The following is a 15,721-nucleotide window of genomic DNA, read 5'->3' as shown; positions in this document are numbered from 1 at the left end:
CAGAGAATTGGTTTCAGGGTCCCGCAAGCATCCTTGATCCTATTCCCTGTACTCGAGGGTCATTCTGCGAGGACTTTCGTAGCTACCAGAGTGTTTCGCATCATGGCATAAAGCTTCTAAAGAGAAGTGCAAACGAAAGTGAGATCATAATTGAAGAGATTGCTAATCGAGAGAAAAAATAGACACGAGTAGATAAGCATGAATCGAATCGTGGCTATTCGTATAGAAAAAAATCGAAAAACATTACATGTATAATGCCAATTTCAAAACACCGTGTATTTAAATTTTTTAAAATTTTTTCAATCTTATTCAACCGATCCTCAATTTTACCTTATACGAATCAACGAATCATTCATATCCTGTTGCGAAATTTAATCGCCAAAGTATTTCACGGGGCTCGCAATTATTGCGCCCTTCGGCTCTTAGGAATTTATCGTAGCTAGACCGAAATCAATTTGAACCCAATAATAACGTCGTTGTACGCATACTTTCTCGATTGTTTATCCAATTAGGCGCCTGATCGCCGGCACACGCAAAACCTTGGAAATTATTACGGGTTTCAGCTTTGTTCCATCTTACATATTTTCACCCCCAAAATTCCAACCCTGAATACCAGACAAAAATTTCCTTCCCTCATTTGCGAGAGTTATCCTTCTGTTTGATTGAAATAGCGTATCTATAGATCGATAAATCGAAATACTCTTTTCTTTATTTACTTAGAAAATTCGTCAAATAAAAAATCTAGATACCGTTAATTTTATACTTTCGCTATTTCGGCGTAATGCGTGGTATACATGTGTTGCACACAGATATATGTATACATATAATTGTAAACGAATGATATATACATATATATATATATATTATTCATATTTTTTTATTCCGACATATAATATACATGCATACAGTAACAGTAATAATAATTTCAATAATCGTAAATATGACAAGTATATATATATATATTTTTTCTTTATATATTATATATTAAGTTTCTGTTATATAATTTATTATAATATTTATTATTAAAATTGAACAATTAACAGTTATACCTATCAATGAACAATCGTTTACGTAATATTATAATACATAGTTTCGTTATATATCGATATAACTATTATTACTATAGTACGGTTATAATTATTATAGAGAGCACATTTCGTCATCAGGCCCCTTGAATAAATTTGGAAGCGTTTTTTCACTGCAAAATTTTCTTACACACATTACATAAAGATTAATTTATAAATCGTATTTAAAATTTTTTTTTTTTCTTTTCTAATCATTTTCCAACACTGCGCGACTTCATTGTCTTCAACAGCCAATTATTGCGGTATCGAAGTCGATCTGTTGGATAAGAATGAATTGTAAAATTCCGCAGAATCAACTGCAGATGAAATTGACACATTTGTGTCGAATTTCTTACCTAAAATTTACAATTTCTATATATGGCACGAGGCAACCAAATATTAAATGTCACCTAAATTTTTACTTAGACTCTGACAATCTTAACGAAGATCTCGAGCAGTAAATATACATGTAGCTTTATCGTAAACGGTAATTATTGCATAATGTCGTAAAATCTTTCTCTACGTAGAACACATATCTCGTGTCAAAGAACAATCAATTCAGAGAATAAATTTCACGGGTCGGAAATATTTACATCTCTTTGTTATCTAATGTTTCCTACCCAAATTTCCGGTTTATTGCTTTCTTTTTTTTTTTTGTTTTTTTTTTCCGTTATTGCATCTTTCCAGCAATCACGCCTTTCGATAAAGCTTCTTTCACTAAAATCCACGCCTATCGGGAAATACGTTTAAAGAGAATTCGGTCCAAAACTGTTCTAGTAACTTCTGTCTATGTTGAAAACTCTTTGATTTTACATTCTTGATGATCTTATTCAAATTGGTCTTAAAACTTTCTTGCGTTTGGATAGTTTTTGATTTGATATAATGAATGACAATGTCTGTATAGTTGTACCGATACTCGAATTAATTCGGAAGATTTACAGAAATGTTAGGAAAAAAGCGAATTATCCTTCTTGTCCGAATGGAAACAGAGAGAGAAAAAGACAGGGAGAGAGAGAGAGCGAAAAGACACCTTTCTAACTAGTAATTCTATGACTAATGTAAATCTACTTTACGTATGGCGTTAATAATGACTTGTGTACGGCTCTGTTGTCACACAGAGCTGCGTATAACCATAATTTTGAGACGTGTGAGCAATGTTTCGTATCTTTTAATATATAATAATTGATAAATTATCACAAGATGAATACCTAATATCGTGTTATGTATACACACACATACATACATGTATATGTATATGTATGTATATAGCGTAAATTAGAACAGTAAAACTTAACGTGTAACATATATATATATGTATATATGTATATTTATTCATATATAATATGCACTCGAAATACCCGCCAACAAGCTTATATTATATACATGTTGACTTGTGTATTGTCGTCTTTGCAGTAGACGGCATCAAATTTTTTTTCTCACCGTCGACGCTCCGCAAGTTCGATAATTCAAATACGACCTCTTCATATCGGCGTCGTATTATGATCAGCACCATTTTTCGGCTGTAAATCCCGCGATGGATTTCGCAGCTCGTTGCGACTCAGGAAATTTACTATTCCAGCACCGAGTGAGTCTCCCATCACGTTAATTGTCGTCCGAAAACGATCCCTGAAAAGCGTGAGAAAACAATAAAGTCATTGAACTGGTGAAAGGTAGTGTTCAAGTGGAATAAACTGTCCTTGAATTTTTCTTGGGTCTTGGAAATACTCTATTTCTAATGTCCTTGAATAACCTGAAATCATCCTGGAAATGTCCTTCGATTTGTTACGGATTTTTTTAACGGACACCATGAATCCCAAGAGCTTACAGGACTTTTGAAGGACAGGCAAAATTCAAGGACATTTTCAGGACCATTGGACACCATATCAGGATGTATCCTTACAGCAGCCAATCCACCGCGATGATCAACGTGACATCTTTGGCCGGTAGTCCAACCGTGTCCAGGACCATGACCATGGTGACCAAACCAGCCTGCGGAATGCCGGCTGCGCCGATGCTGGCGGCGGTTGCCGTGATGCTGAAACAGTGGCGAAGGATTCGTCAGTCAGTGAAATAGTCAGCGCAGTGACATCGATTACCTGACTGCCACCAGCTGACCAAAGGAGAGATTCACGTTGCGGACTTGAGCTATGAAAATTGCGGCTACAGCCTCGTAGAGGGCCGTTCCGTCCATGTTTATCGTCGCCCCGATCGGCATGACGAAACGCGCCACTCGAGGGTCTATGCCGTTCCTGTCCTCCAGGCAGCCAATCGCGACCGGAAGTGTGGCGGAACTGGACGAGGTTCCAAAGGCCGTTGCCAAGGCCTGAGCCATGTTCGAAACGTAGGAGAAGGGGTTGCGTCGCGTAACGAGAAAGTAGATCAGCGGAAGGATGATGAATCCGTGGATGAAGAGGCCCACGAGCACCGTCATGAAGTACATTCCAAGCTGGCCGATTATCACCTCGAAGGATTTCATTTCCAGGAGCTTCGATGAGACCAGGAACAACACTCCGATTGGCGAAACCCTGCCGGATGACGCGGTGATTATTGAGTTTCATTAGAACGGAAGGCGTTCAGACCAGCGATAAAATATGCTAAAGGCCTTTTACCAAATCACCCAGTTTGTGATGATCATCATTGCCGATGACAAAGCCTCGAAGAAACGGAGTAGAGGTCGACCGTCAGGTCCCATTTTACCAAGAGTGATACCGAGCACAGTGGAAAATACAACGAGACCCAGTATATTCGTACCGGCGGCGTATTCGTGCTCGATCTTCCAGGTCAGAATGTTGGCTGGGGAGAATGAGGAGCATTGGAGTGAATAAGTACTGATTGCTACGACTGATCGTCGCCGGTTGATGACTAACGACGAATATACGCTCACCGTTCGTGTCGTTGGCTTCGGGCTTAAGTACTGTACGATACTGCGATATGCAGGCCTGGACCAAGTTCGGTGGAAACATGTTCCTCGCCAGATCCATGAGCGTGTCAACGGTTGTCACGTTTCTCGAAACTCCGGCTCGTTCGATGTTCGACTCGTCGCCGCGTCCGGGGTGAATGGATATGACGAGAATGATACCTGCGCCAAAGAAACTGCGTTAGCTTAAAGGTAGCACCATTCTAGGATTTTGGAAACCTCGATTTTTTTGTTTTTTTGGATCTGGACAGTTGATCGTAAGACACAAACCCGTGATAACTGCACTGACGGTTGTAACCATGTAGTAAACAATCGCTCGCGCCCCGATCTTCCCGCTCAAAGACAAGTCCAGCGAACCAATAGCCGAGATCAGACTGGCCATGATCAGCGGCAGGATTAAACTCTTCAGCATTCGTAGGAACAGTTCGCCTATGTAGTTGACGTACATTATGTCACGGGAAGGCCAATTTGTGCTGCGTGCATTCCTCAGAACCAGGCCCAAAATTATACCACCAACCACACCGAGGACCGTCAGTATCGTAAGGGCGTTGTGCTTCAGGCAGGTTTTCGTTTGCTGCCGTCGGTTCGGCGGTCGTTTGTTCGGTGTTTGGGGGTAGTACGATGTCCTCCCAGTCCCGATCCGCCCTTGCTTTTCCGCATCCGACAGCGGCGATCTGCGTCAAATAAATGCACTTAATTACATGGTACCGCGGGTTTCATTGGGATAGATTCATCGTGTGAAAAGTGTGTCCATACGTCATATCAGAGGGGAAAATTCATTTTTCGAACTACGTGTTGATCACCATCGAAAAGTGTTAACTCCGTGTTCCTCGGTCGATACGTGCAACAGACCCAACGACTCGAAACGAAGAAGAATTCGATGGATTGGAATGGACAGTGAAATGGATTGTGAAGACTTTTTTTTGAGGGTGTCTCCTAATGGCCAACGCTGCTCTGGACTGAATGCGCGCTGTGCACAGAGGCGGAAAATGCGATATGATGACGACGGTTGACATTTGACAAGTTCGCCGAGCATTAACAAGCAGTTTTACTGACGGTACATGTGTAACTCGTGGTATCAGCTCGTGCGTACACACGCGGTGGATATACGCATGTTCCAAACAGGATATGAATATCCCCGCCCGCAGTTTCGCCCCTCGGTACATCGTCTCCACACGTGTTGGCCGCAGCTCGTCCGTGCATGTCACACCCTTTCGTGTACATCGCCATTCCCAGCACAATGCCGAACGCATTGAATCTGCAATTACTGTGCGCTTCGCGTCTTCCTCTTTATTTTTGGCACAATTGGTACAATTATACGTATATTCAGAAGCTTCGAGGTGATCTGACGATGACCTATAATGAGTTGTACTATATGTCGTCGTTGAATTGTCACTACAAAACCTCTTCGCAAGGTGGTTGGTAATGAAGGTGAAGTGGAAAAGAAGGAAAGTAAAAAGGGATTATCATCAACGCCATCGCGTCGATCGATGTGTATGTGAATAGTTCTTTCACAATGGCCTAGGATTGAAGGCGATACGTGCGGCTTAAGGCGATGAGCGCGATGAATGGAGAGCGTCAGAAGGAACTCCAATTAAAATTCGTCACGGAGAATAAACGAACCACGAATGCTCTCTATGCAGCACATTTCACGTGTACGTACCTATTCATATACCGAGTACACTGTGACGATATAGACTCATCAAGTAACAGATGCGATACACGTTGCGTGCCATATGCAGAGTGCGATTTTGATGAAACTGCACTTGTCTGCGACATCGGTTGACGTCGTCCAAGTACTCACTGAAGTGGAATTCAATCACAGCAGTAAAAATATTCTGGGAGCTGCAAGTCGAATAGAGACAATCTCGAAATCAATTTGTTCATTTTGTCGATCACTTTATCACTTGTGATAAAGGATGTTTTCCGTTGAGTTGTACGCTTTCTGACTGGACAAAATGACGTTAAACGCCTTAATGATCGGTGACATGAGCTGCAAAATAACCACCACCACCATCACCCCCCATCGTTTTCATTACAATCGGTTGGAAATTAGCACGGTTCAAATGGCACGTCAAAGAAATTATGTTGCCCGTCAATAACAATAATTAGAGGATATATCCAGTTATCGAGCGTTCACATTGTGGAGAGTCGAACAATGGGAGAAATTGGTTGAACAAACGCGTCTATATACTCTCGAAGGTATTCTCATGAATGGGTTCATGAATTCAAGACCTAATTGAAAGTTGGAACAAAGAAGGAAGAAGAAACAATCGACCACAGCCAATGCCATCACGATGAAAAGAAAATGATTCCAATTCTTTGAATTCTTCGTACATCACAATACAATAAATGAATTTTTTATTTTCAATGATTATCCTGATCAGTTGTCGCGTCGTATCAGGTGATCAGAACCAGAAGATTTAGGCAAGATTTAAAATCCAACGAATCGAGCAAAGTTGTTCTACTCAATTTCAACGACAAGAATCAATGTTTCTGCGCGGGAGAAAAAGAGATCAGAAACAATTTACGTAACTTTGGCTAACGACAAAAGTTCTTTTTGATTGATATATGATATTATAAAGAAAGAACGATAAAAGAACCAAAGAAAAAATAAAAAAAAAAAAAATAAAAAACAACAACAACGGACTCGACGGTTAAAAGAGCAAGCAAAGTAAGCAACTAAAAGTAATCGATGTTCTTCGTACTTCCTCCATGGGAACGGATATATGGATAAAATGTATATTTATACAGATATATATCTATGTATGTATATCAAGTGTCGCCCATTCTGCGAGGCAATTTACCGTGAGGTCATCTCGGGGAAAATAAAAATGTTATCAAGATGAAAGCTGAAGATGGAAGAGACACTCCTCTTTGAGTTTTCATTCGGCATGATATTGGGTTGTTCTCTGAACATAACGTACAGTTTGTAGTACATATAATAGATTGTGCTGACCACGCGTACGTACGTTAAGATGGTATAACAACAAACGGCCGTAACCAACTCGCCCACGTCTGACCCGACTGTCATTTCGTTTCGCTTTTGCTTGATCATGATTACTCCAACTAGCAAATGAAGAAGCGAATCATCACAACCAGCAAGTGTTTGATAATTTGGGTCCCTACTTTAGGGATGTTCATTGAATCCTTGATCAAGGTCTGAACATACAGTGGAAAATAATCACGGTAAACCGAAGTAAGAATTCAAATAGTGCGAAAAACGAGAATTTTCTTGTTCCTCGATACAAGATCCATCGGATACAGACAATGAGTCAAGAATATTTGGGAATTATCCATTCGAGACGGTTGAACAATAATTATGGTGACTTGTTCAATTAGCCTAACAGACATCTTCCTTGCGCGAGGATTAATCCGAAAGATTGGCCGTACCTAAATGCTTTCATAAATTGTCCGTCATCGTTCTGAGTTGAAGTAAAGTAGCTAAATAAATTTGAGTACAAAGGCAGCGAGCGACGCTTATAGTATACTTCAGAACTGATATTTGATCTCTTGCAAAAAATCAAGGATAATGAGTTCTCAAAGTCAAAAGAAGGGAAACTTTAATTATTGAAGAGTAAAAAATTGCATACTATCAGAGGAAAAACTAAAATAATGGATCATAAAACATTATATCGTAATGAAGTAAATTGCAGTTAGAGGGAAAAAATTGTTAGAAGGAAACACTTGAATAAATTGAAATGTATAAAAATCAGTTTTGTTATTCACGAAAAGACTAAAGGTTTAATTGGAAATAAGTTTATTTTTAGTTTTTAATGTTATTTGGGCAAGTGTACGAGTATATAGTTATGGATAGTTTTTAAATCGACCCCTGAATACGGGTGATTTTCTTATGGTACCTCCGTCAGGATATATATGTATACATATACAATGTGTATGTATACTGTGTACTACTAAATGTATGTATTGTTAGTGGTTATGCAATAAAGAGTCTTTCTTTATGGTGGTTCAAAGCAAAAAGCGAGAACACGCAGAACGAAAGCTTTGGTGAAAAATGAATGCTGAAACTTTATAAAAAATGTACTCACAATTCTGAGGCGACTTCCATAGTTGACACAAAAGACGCAGCAGATAATGAAAATCCCCCGAGTTCTGTAGCCCGTTTTTTCCAACAGTTGAGAGGTAGACCGGAAGTTGGCCGGGTCAATTGGTAGATGCGCTGATCAATGTAGCGGGTCGATCTGAACAACCGGTGGAAGCCCAGTTGCGGCAAGTAGCTAGTGTTCGCACTCGACAGAGGATGTGTGTTGATGATAGGGAGCTTTCAATCTGTGCCACCTTGGGTGGTACATAGGTTACAGCGCTTCACGATATGTGCCCGGCACATACCATATTACACGATCTCCCCTACGATAGCTTCCTGTCCGTGTCCATAATATCCACTGAAACCACTGTACAGCCATTAATTACCTCCATTGTAAACCTCACCTATATCGAGCCAGACTTTGATCCGCTATCATTCATCAGGAATGATCAGTGAGTGATGAGCGTGGGGTTGGAAGGAAAATAAAATCCACACCACATGTTTGCGCGTGGTAAAATTTTTCGAAATGGCACCATGTACCGGAAAGAAGATCTGACGGTCGATTATCGCGGGACCGATGAATGTTTATAACTTCTGAACATGTAAATACTTTTGCACATGCAAAGATAAGGCGTACACATCACTAAGAGACACGTGTGCGTACAAAGGCAGAGGAATTAATTTAAAACACGTGATTGCGTGCGCGCTGTGAAACGCTTAGGATCGATTTTTAGAGAAAGTCTTTCCATTGAATTACTTGCTTCCCTTATAAACGAGGCTTCCAAATTCTTTTCCAAACAATCCCGGCATGTAAAGATCGCGAGGTATATTCACGTCACATCTTGCTTATACGAACTTAATTTCAATCAATCGATCGACGGGAAACGGGTATGAAATACTGATTGCCCGTGAACATTCATAACAAAAAGCAGGGAACAGGATGAATATACAATGGATAATATTCTGGACAAAAGCGTTGTTGTTTTGACTTTTGAACAATTGGCCGTGCGATTTCATGCATGATTTTGATGGGACTATGTCATGGTGATTTATTGAGCTCACCTCAGCTGGTAACAAGCCGTTTTTTAGATGCTTAATGAATTTTTTTTTTTCAGCCGTATTGTATCATCGCTGATATCCAAGAAATATCCCTTCATCTACCGATTCGAACGTCCTTCCTCGTCGATTGAACCGAATCCCTTAAAACTTTTCAACTATATCCACTCGTGGCTTTTATCATCAGGGACGTCAAATATTCTTCAACAATTGTAAGCTCAAGAGAATCTCATCGATCAAGCACTCCTCAAACCACAATCTCTTATTCTCCTTTTCTTGCTTTCTCTACCCCTCTCCCTCTTAATGTTTCTCCGCTTTATCTCTCTCTTTCGCCCTCTCTCCTACTCTCTCACACCGCCTTTCTTCTCTTCTGCGCAATAATAGACGAGCGAATAACAATTCCTCGATTATTCAACGTACTGGGGAATAAAGCTGCAGCGGGTAATTGAAAACAACAAAGCACTGTGTTTTTGATGGCTAGGGTCGCGTACGTCTTTGAACCGTTCAAATCGACGTAACACCTGGCGGGAACCTGCCTCCACCACTTGTGGCGCAACTCTGTGTGCCACGCGACGATGAACACTGATCGTGGGACAGGAGTCGGACTACCAAGAGACGAGGTAATGCGGTTGTGCGCGCCGCGCAAGCAGTTGGATGTGTGGTGTGGGCTGGAGCTCCGATCATGAGTACGACGGACCACGAGCAGCCCTCGCAGACCTTCGCTATTCCCCGCAGATTTTTTTCCCGCCATTTTTAATTTCGCTCAGAGGTCCCCGACGGGCTGTGACCGTAAATAAAACTGGGCTCGATGTAAGAAACATGAGTGACAGAGGATGTTCAGATACGTTGTACTCGGTGATTTGTATTTCATCCCCGAGGTTCAATGTTCATTACCGAGCATCTATATCCTCCTGATTCAGTAAAAATTTCATTTTGGCTGATTGCAGCACGGATCACTGCAAGATTTTTTTTTCTGGAATGAACTTCGACTAGTCTGCAGAGATTCTGAGTCATATTTTTGTCGGGTACGAGCGACACTCGTACGTTTGGAGCAAATTGCAATGTTCAAGTGCCAATTACCATAATCGTACTCAATTGCTCAATTTCAGGATAGGCACCTGAGATAGTGCTATAAATACATGAATGCTTAGATGTTCATAGGTGGACTCCAGGAGACGATGATCCATACTCGACCGTAGCTGTCGAGGAAATTCTGTCAAAATCTGGTGATTTTTCAACATCCAACAATGTATTTTCGGTATTTTCCCCCCATCTCGGGGTGTAACATGGAGGCGCGGCCTTTTCCGTCCTTTTTCGCCAGACGGTAGGGTCGCGGCGCAACAAACTGAGTTACCATAGCAACCGGATCTCTCTCATTCCATCCTCGTCACCATTTTCACTGAAATCCTGATTAACTCTCAGCGGTATCTAAGAAGCCAATCCATCCCCTCCTCTTGCTAATTTTCCGGTAAATCACGAACGGTACCGAGAGGGTAATATCAATTATCGATTTCCACATGCCAATAACGACCACTAGGCACATTACGTACCCCCGAATCGATGAGGTTCACTATTGTCGACCGATAATTGGAATAGACAACCATGCATATTACGCTGAAAATTGACTCGGAGGGTGGCCGATATTCACGTGATTCGCGGAGCTGCATCGACGTCCAATTTGTATTGTAATTTTCGAACGCGGATTGCAGCCGAACCGCGTTCAGCGAGGGACACGCAATGCTAGTATTTTTTATCAATACCTATCTCGGCTGCCTACTCGCTTTAATATTGATTCAACTCAGGACCCCGATAGCTCGGCGTCTGGTACATGGAGATGTGTACAGGGATGGAATAACGAGAGTCACTTTTTAAGTTAAGTGTAAAATTTATTTCAATACAAATAATGCCAGCCCTGATTCTGCCATCGCCAATGATGTCGTTATCACGGATCGCTAATAAGCTTCATACATGACCTCCGGCTCACGTGACTCGTCTGCGATCGTCAGTTTGTAATAATCCTCATGAAGTTTCAACTGCAACGCTGCAGGCGCGGCCACACTCAGCCAACTTACAAGCTTGTTGTTGCTGTTCAAATATTCCAGGATCACGAACAAAATAATTATTAAATAAATGCCTGCTTAATAACTAAACCAAATTAATAAAAGGTATCCTACCTTTTCCACACATGCCTCAAGAGATCTTGAGACCCGCACGGATGCAATTGGAGAAATGGAGTTCCTAAGATCGGATGAATTGCCTGGGATAATTCCGAGTAACACAGGTTGTTGTTGCTTATTAATTTCTGTGCGACCTCGGCGCTGACCGGATTGCAGCCCGCGAAATCTGTTTAACACAAAAAAAAATATATATATGTATATTCTTTGGGTTTTTCTACGGGTGTAAGACGAGTCTGGAACCCTGATAAGTCTCCTTAACTACGAGGTAGTACTTCAGGCGATTAAAACATTTCGAGGAAGTCATAGGGTGACTTTTTTTCCGTGAAATATGCGCTGACCCAATTCGTCAAAAGCGCTGCGTCAGGCCTGTGCTGAGGGCTACCGGTGCCTCGAGTAATCCCTCGAGACTATCTCGGGCGGTATATGGGATGCATGGATATGAGAACGGTTGTTGTAGAGTTTTCGAACCAATTCCAGGATAACCGAGACCGAAGTAAAGTTTTGAGCAACGAACGCCAGCACAGCCGGAGGGTGCGAGAAATCGAAATCCGTTTGAACCAAAGAATACTCAACGTGGTTGCCACTTGCATCGGCCTTAATCGCACCCAAGAGCGGGATTGCGAGGCGTCCGTTGGCTGATTGCTCGTTCGATCTGGCAGCCTCTTTCTCTGAACGAGGCTAAAACGGAGACAGCGATCAGGGGAGAGGACTCCCGGAAAACCGGTGAGTGAGGCGGAGGGTAAAAGCCAGAAACAAAAGAGCGTACGAGCTTAGCTGATATTGTCCGACAAAAAGCTCGCGCTAATGTGACTCTCGTTTGTTTTTTAAGAGGGCTTCTACGACCGAAGCTTCTACCGGGGGACTCGCCTAACAAACCAACGCCAGCTCTTCCACCGTATTTTCCTTCCTCTTTCAATGCTAACCTACATCCGCTCCAAACATTCAACGTCAAGTGCGTAGGCTGCTTTCGAATCGTGACAGCACCATGACCCTGCAGGTACGTACGAATCAGCGATAGTGAAAATTAAGCGACAACGCCGAGTACGCCCGAGGGATGGGGGAAATATATTAGTAATGGAAAATTTTTCTCCTCACCAGACTTCCATCCATTGAAGTAAAGTACTGGTACGCTATAACTCATGGACCACAGAACGTGGTGAAGTGTGATCAGCGGCCTCTCGTCTTTCGAAGCCGCCTCAAAAGGGTCCTTGGCCAACCTGGCGTCCAAGTTTTTAGCCCAATAATCTTTGTCGGTACCAGTTGGTGGCTCGTCGATTGGATATTCGCACGGGACGTACGTTTTCACTTGGCGTGAAAGGTACGCCATTCCGGGTGCGCCCTTCGTGACGATCGGTAATCGTTAAAACGCTGATTGATTATCGGTGTAAGAAACTCAAATGTTTAAGTTTTAGTGCTTAATTACGTATTCCGAAGTACAAGAAATACTTAACGGTTGTTCACATTTGTATAATATCAAGTTTTTATCTAAATTCTTTTTTTTCATCACCTTATCGCCGACGAGTTCCCAATCATCGTGAATCTTTTCGGAAACCTTTAACAAAGCTTGAGCATCTTTGATAAAGGTTTCCCACGTGACAGTACCGATTCCATCCATGGCCAGAAATGATGACACGTGACTTGCGACCTTGTGAAAACGAAAACGACTTCAAGAAGAAGAAAGACCGGGGAAAAACAAAACAAAAAACAGCTCCAAATTTGCAAAGTGGCTGTGGAATCACGATATAATAGAAATCTGTACGGGTGGGTGGATGTTTGTACCTACCAACGGAGTTCGGAGTCAACGTCGATACGCCGCGCTGCTTCAACTCGAGATGTCGCTTTTAGTGTCAGCTTCTATCGGAGGTTCCATCTGCAGAGTCACCTTTCAGGAATAGTGTATTACTTTTGCAGCTGAAAAATATATTCAAGTATGTAAACAGAAACAGGGGCATTGAAAGAGTACAAATAACGTAACGGCGAGCAACTGGCTAAGTCAGAGAAAAACTTTCCAACGTAATATATCGAAGCCCAGAATATCCTTGTGGAGAGGGCAGAGCTCAGCACTTAGACATTACGATCGTCAAACATGGCCGCGAAAGTAGCACAGCTTACCAACTGCGGCGAGACGGGCTGAACGGCTCGCAGCTCAACACCCAATACCCTTCATTGTCTCTATCTTTACGCTTGATAACGCTGTCGGTGCCATTTTACATACACCGAAATTCATTCTGTCCAATGTATCCTTGAAGGCGAGGCTTTTTCGAGAGCAGCGAGGATTCCTCGGCCAATATCTTATTCACACACGTGTTTGCGCATTGTAGACAAAGGAAGCCTTATCACGTAGCTTGTAGAATCTCGCATCAAAGTTTCATGTCCAAATTTTGCAACAGTCAGACAGTCTGAATTTACGATTAAAAAAAAAATAGCCCTTCCCGACTCGAAACCTACGGGTACTTTTACTATTTTCAAGCTCATCCTGTTCGCTAATCTCACCGATGCGTTCTAATCTCGAAATAGAACCTACATAGATAGAAATATCGTACAATTGAGAAGGTCGGATACTGCACAATTGCACATAGATCGGCGTCATGTTCCCTGGGACATTTTGACCGATCGTTCGGAACGTTCGTCAAGAGAGCGGTCGTCGAACGACGGTATGTATAACAAAACGGGTATTATAAGTGTGCCGAGCGTTGTTATGTGGCGTGGCTGCACAGTACACAGACGCAGTTGGGCACACGGATTGACGGACGTCGTTCTTTATTGACGGGTGGAAGTTGACATGAGAAGAACAGCATCGAAGACAACTACGGCGTTGAGCTGAACGTCGAGAGGCTCGTGAAAAAAAACCGACGCTTATAAGTTCGCAGGTGAAAATATTTCCTCCAATGGGGGCTCAGGAAGAATTAATAAATTCCAAATTTTCATGGAAATCGGGCTTTTCCATTTGTAGTTACTCCAATAACATTCGTCGTCATTTCTACCTCGATGAAGAATTTACAAAGCGGGGAAGCTGCACAGCCACAGGCACGGCAGTAGTACCGCACAGTTCTTCCCCTCTTTTATACCGACTATTCAACTTCGGCTGGCTCCGGCTGGGCTCGGACGAAATCGAACCCCCACCCCGTACCCGCGCCGGTAAGTACGGCGATGTGTGGGTAGTGACTGTACCTTTGTGTGCAGGCCGATTTCCAATGCCCCTCAAGCTTCAGGGGCGTGACAAGACTCGACGAGCCGGGCGCGTATCTGGGGGCCCGGTAAAAATTGTCGATGTTAAAATTTTTCGACACACGTGGACGGAAAAATGTTATTCGGATTGTCTCGGGAGCGGCAAGAATATAGGCGAGAAGACGAGACCGAGTAAAGACTCTGCGAATTTCGCGCCGATCGGTTTTCTCTCTAAATCGAAACTACGCTGGGTCAGAACGGAGTTCTCGGTAATGGTCGAAGGGAGCTTGTCGCGAGGACGTACTTAACTGTAAACGAGGGTAACGGCACCCCCCGTTTATGCGCAGCTGCTTATCGCTCAGGTAGTGCTAGGCTGGGTTGGTTTGTGTGCGCGTAGCTCTTTGCGCTTGCTCGCTAGGTGTACGTGTACGACACTGCTGGCCCCCCGTTTGAGCGTGTGGTCGTTACCCGAAGGCAAGAGTGTACGTGTGCCGAATGACGCGGCTGCGAGTCGTACGTATAACGTCGAGCGACGGGGTGAACTGAGCAACTTTAGAATCCATGGTATAGACTAGACCGTCGAGTAGTAAGGAGAGTGAGCGACGGTAGACCGACAGACAAACAGACGTGGTTATATTAACGGTTAACAAAACACGGGAACTCGCGACTCGGAGCTCCGAAATACGCATATTGATATTAAAATGAGCGAAGAAGCGGATGGATAAATTCGGTGCTACGGTGTAAATACAGTAGGTGTATGTATATTGTTCGATGCGCGTGTGTGACACACAATCGCCGAGTTATATCAGAGTGAAAATACGTGCACGTAGTACTGTACTTATGTATTGTAGTATGTATTTATGTACTACTGTAATGAATTGTCGCGGGCACAACATCGCTTAGCGGAAATTTATACCGAGGAGGCCCCGCGACACCCGGGAACAGTTTTGAATAATAACGGACACCTACCAGAGAAACAAGGGACCGAATTTCTAGCATGACGCGCCACTGGGTTGAAGAGATCGCGAGCGTTGCTCGGCCAGAGTCATGCAGCAGCGGGAACAGCACCGTCACTATCACCAGCAGCAACACCATCAGCGGCCCCAAATCCAGCGGTCAAATATAAGGATCAATCCAGTGTTGACTTACGCGTTATGTGAAAACCACACAGTCGAGTATCATCGGCTTGTATACCGTGACTGATCGTAAAACCTACAGAGTTATACACACACACACACACACACATATATATATGTATACATAGATGTTGTACATACGCGTATACGCATATATA

General features: G+C 42.8%; 2 protein-coding genes across 7 annotated transcripts; both read right to left on the bottom strand.

Moving 5' to 3' along the window:
* Positions 1 to 1,666: 1,666 nt before the first annotated feature.
* LOC107217590 (excitatory amino acid transporter 1) lies at positions 1,667 to 9,742 on the bottom strand. Of its 3 annotated transcripts, none has more exons than XM_015655168.2 (8): positions 9,089 to 9,742; positions 8,031 to 8,393; positions 4,252 to 4,655; positions 3,949 to 4,143; positions 3,674 to 3,857; positions 3,161 to 3,589; positions 2,965 to 3,099; positions 1,667 to 2,690 (listed from the first exon to the last, which is right to left on the bottom strand). In XM_015655168.2, exons 2-8 carry the CDS (start codon positions 8,048 to 8,050, stop codon positions 2,546 to 2,548), a joined length of 1,512 nt encoding a protein of 503 aa, XP_015510654.1. In that variant the 5' UTR covers positions 8,051 to 8,393; positions 9,089 to 9,742; the 3' UTR covers positions 1,667 to 2,545. The 3 variants fall into 3 exon arrangements, with proteins under 3 accessions (XP_015510654.1, XP_015510655.1, XP_046597899.1); XM_015655169.2 differs by having other exon boundaries at positions 8,031 to 8,384; XM_046741943.1 differs by lacking the exons at positions 8,031 to 8,393; positions 9,089 to 9,742 and adding an exon at positions 4,738 to 4,935.
* Positions 9,743 to 10,947: 1,205 nt separating this feature from the next.
* On the bottom strand, positions 10,948 to 15,533 carry LOC107217597. Of its 4 annotated transcripts, XM_046741946.1 has the most exons (7): positions 15,397 to 15,532; positions 14,431 to 14,505; positions 13,043 to 13,170; positions 12,767 to 12,904; positions 12,355 to 12,598; positions 11,257 to 11,425; positions 10,948 to 11,167 (listed from the first exon to the last, which is right to left on the bottom strand). In XM_046741946.1, the coding sequence occupies exons 4-7, from the start codon at positions 12,872 to 12,874 to the stop codon at positions 11,035 to 11,037; spliced, it is 654 nt and encodes a 217-aa protein (XP_046597902.1). In that variant the 5' UTR covers positions 12,875 to 12,904; positions 13,043 to 13,170; positions 14,431 to 14,505; positions 15,397 to 15,532; the 3' UTR covers positions 10,948 to 11,034. The 4 variants fall into 4 exon arrangements, with proteins under 4 accessions (XP_046597902.1, XP_015510669.1, XP_046597903.1 ...); XM_015655183.2 differs by lacking the exon at positions 14,431 to 14,505 and having other exon boundaries at positions 15,397 to 15,533; XM_046741947.1 differs by lacking the exons at positions 14,431 to 14,505; positions 15,397 to 15,532 and adding an exon at positions 14,732 to 14,752.
* Between the last annotated feature and the right edge of the window lie 188 nt (positions 15,534 to 15,721).

The sequence above is a fragment of the Neodiprion lecontei genome, chromosome 5 (assembly GCF_021901455.1).
Source record: "Neodiprion lecontei isolate iyNeoLeco1 chromosome 5, iyNeoLeco1.1, whole genome shotgun sequence".
Taxonomy (NCBI): domain Eukaryota; kingdom Metazoa; phylum Arthropoda; class Insecta; order Hymenoptera; family Diprionidae; genus Neodiprion; species Neodiprion lecontei.
The sequence above is the reverse complement of the archived record's forward strand: the minus strand, read 5'-3'. Positions and strand labels throughout refer to the sequence as shown.

Bases quoted from the DNA above. Each gene is read 5' to 3' on its own strand.
- LOC107217597 (XM_015655183.2), bottom strand. From the start codon at position 12,874: ATGGATGGAATCGGTACTGTCACGTGGGAAACCTTTATCAAAGATGCT. The intron at 12,599-12,766 runs GTGATGAAAAAA...ATCGTCACGAAG, and splicing joins GGGAACTCGTCGGCGATAAG to GGCGCACCCGGAATGGCGTA. The intron at 11,426-12,354 runs GTGAGGAGAAAA...TGTGTTAAACAG, and splicing joins CTTCAATGGATGGAAGTCTG to ATTTCGCGGGCTGCAATCCG.
- LOC107217590 (XM_015655168.2), bottom strand. From the start codon at position 8,050: ATGGAAGTCGCCTCAGAATT. The intron at 4,656-8,030 runs GTGAGTACATTT...TATTTGACGCAG, and splicing joins ATGGAAGTCGCCTCAGAATT to ATCGCCGCTGTCGGATGCGG. The intron at 4,144-4,251 runs GTTTGTGTCTTA...TCTTTGGCGCAG, and splicing joins CGTCAGTGCAGTTATCACGG to GTATCATTCTCGTCATATCC.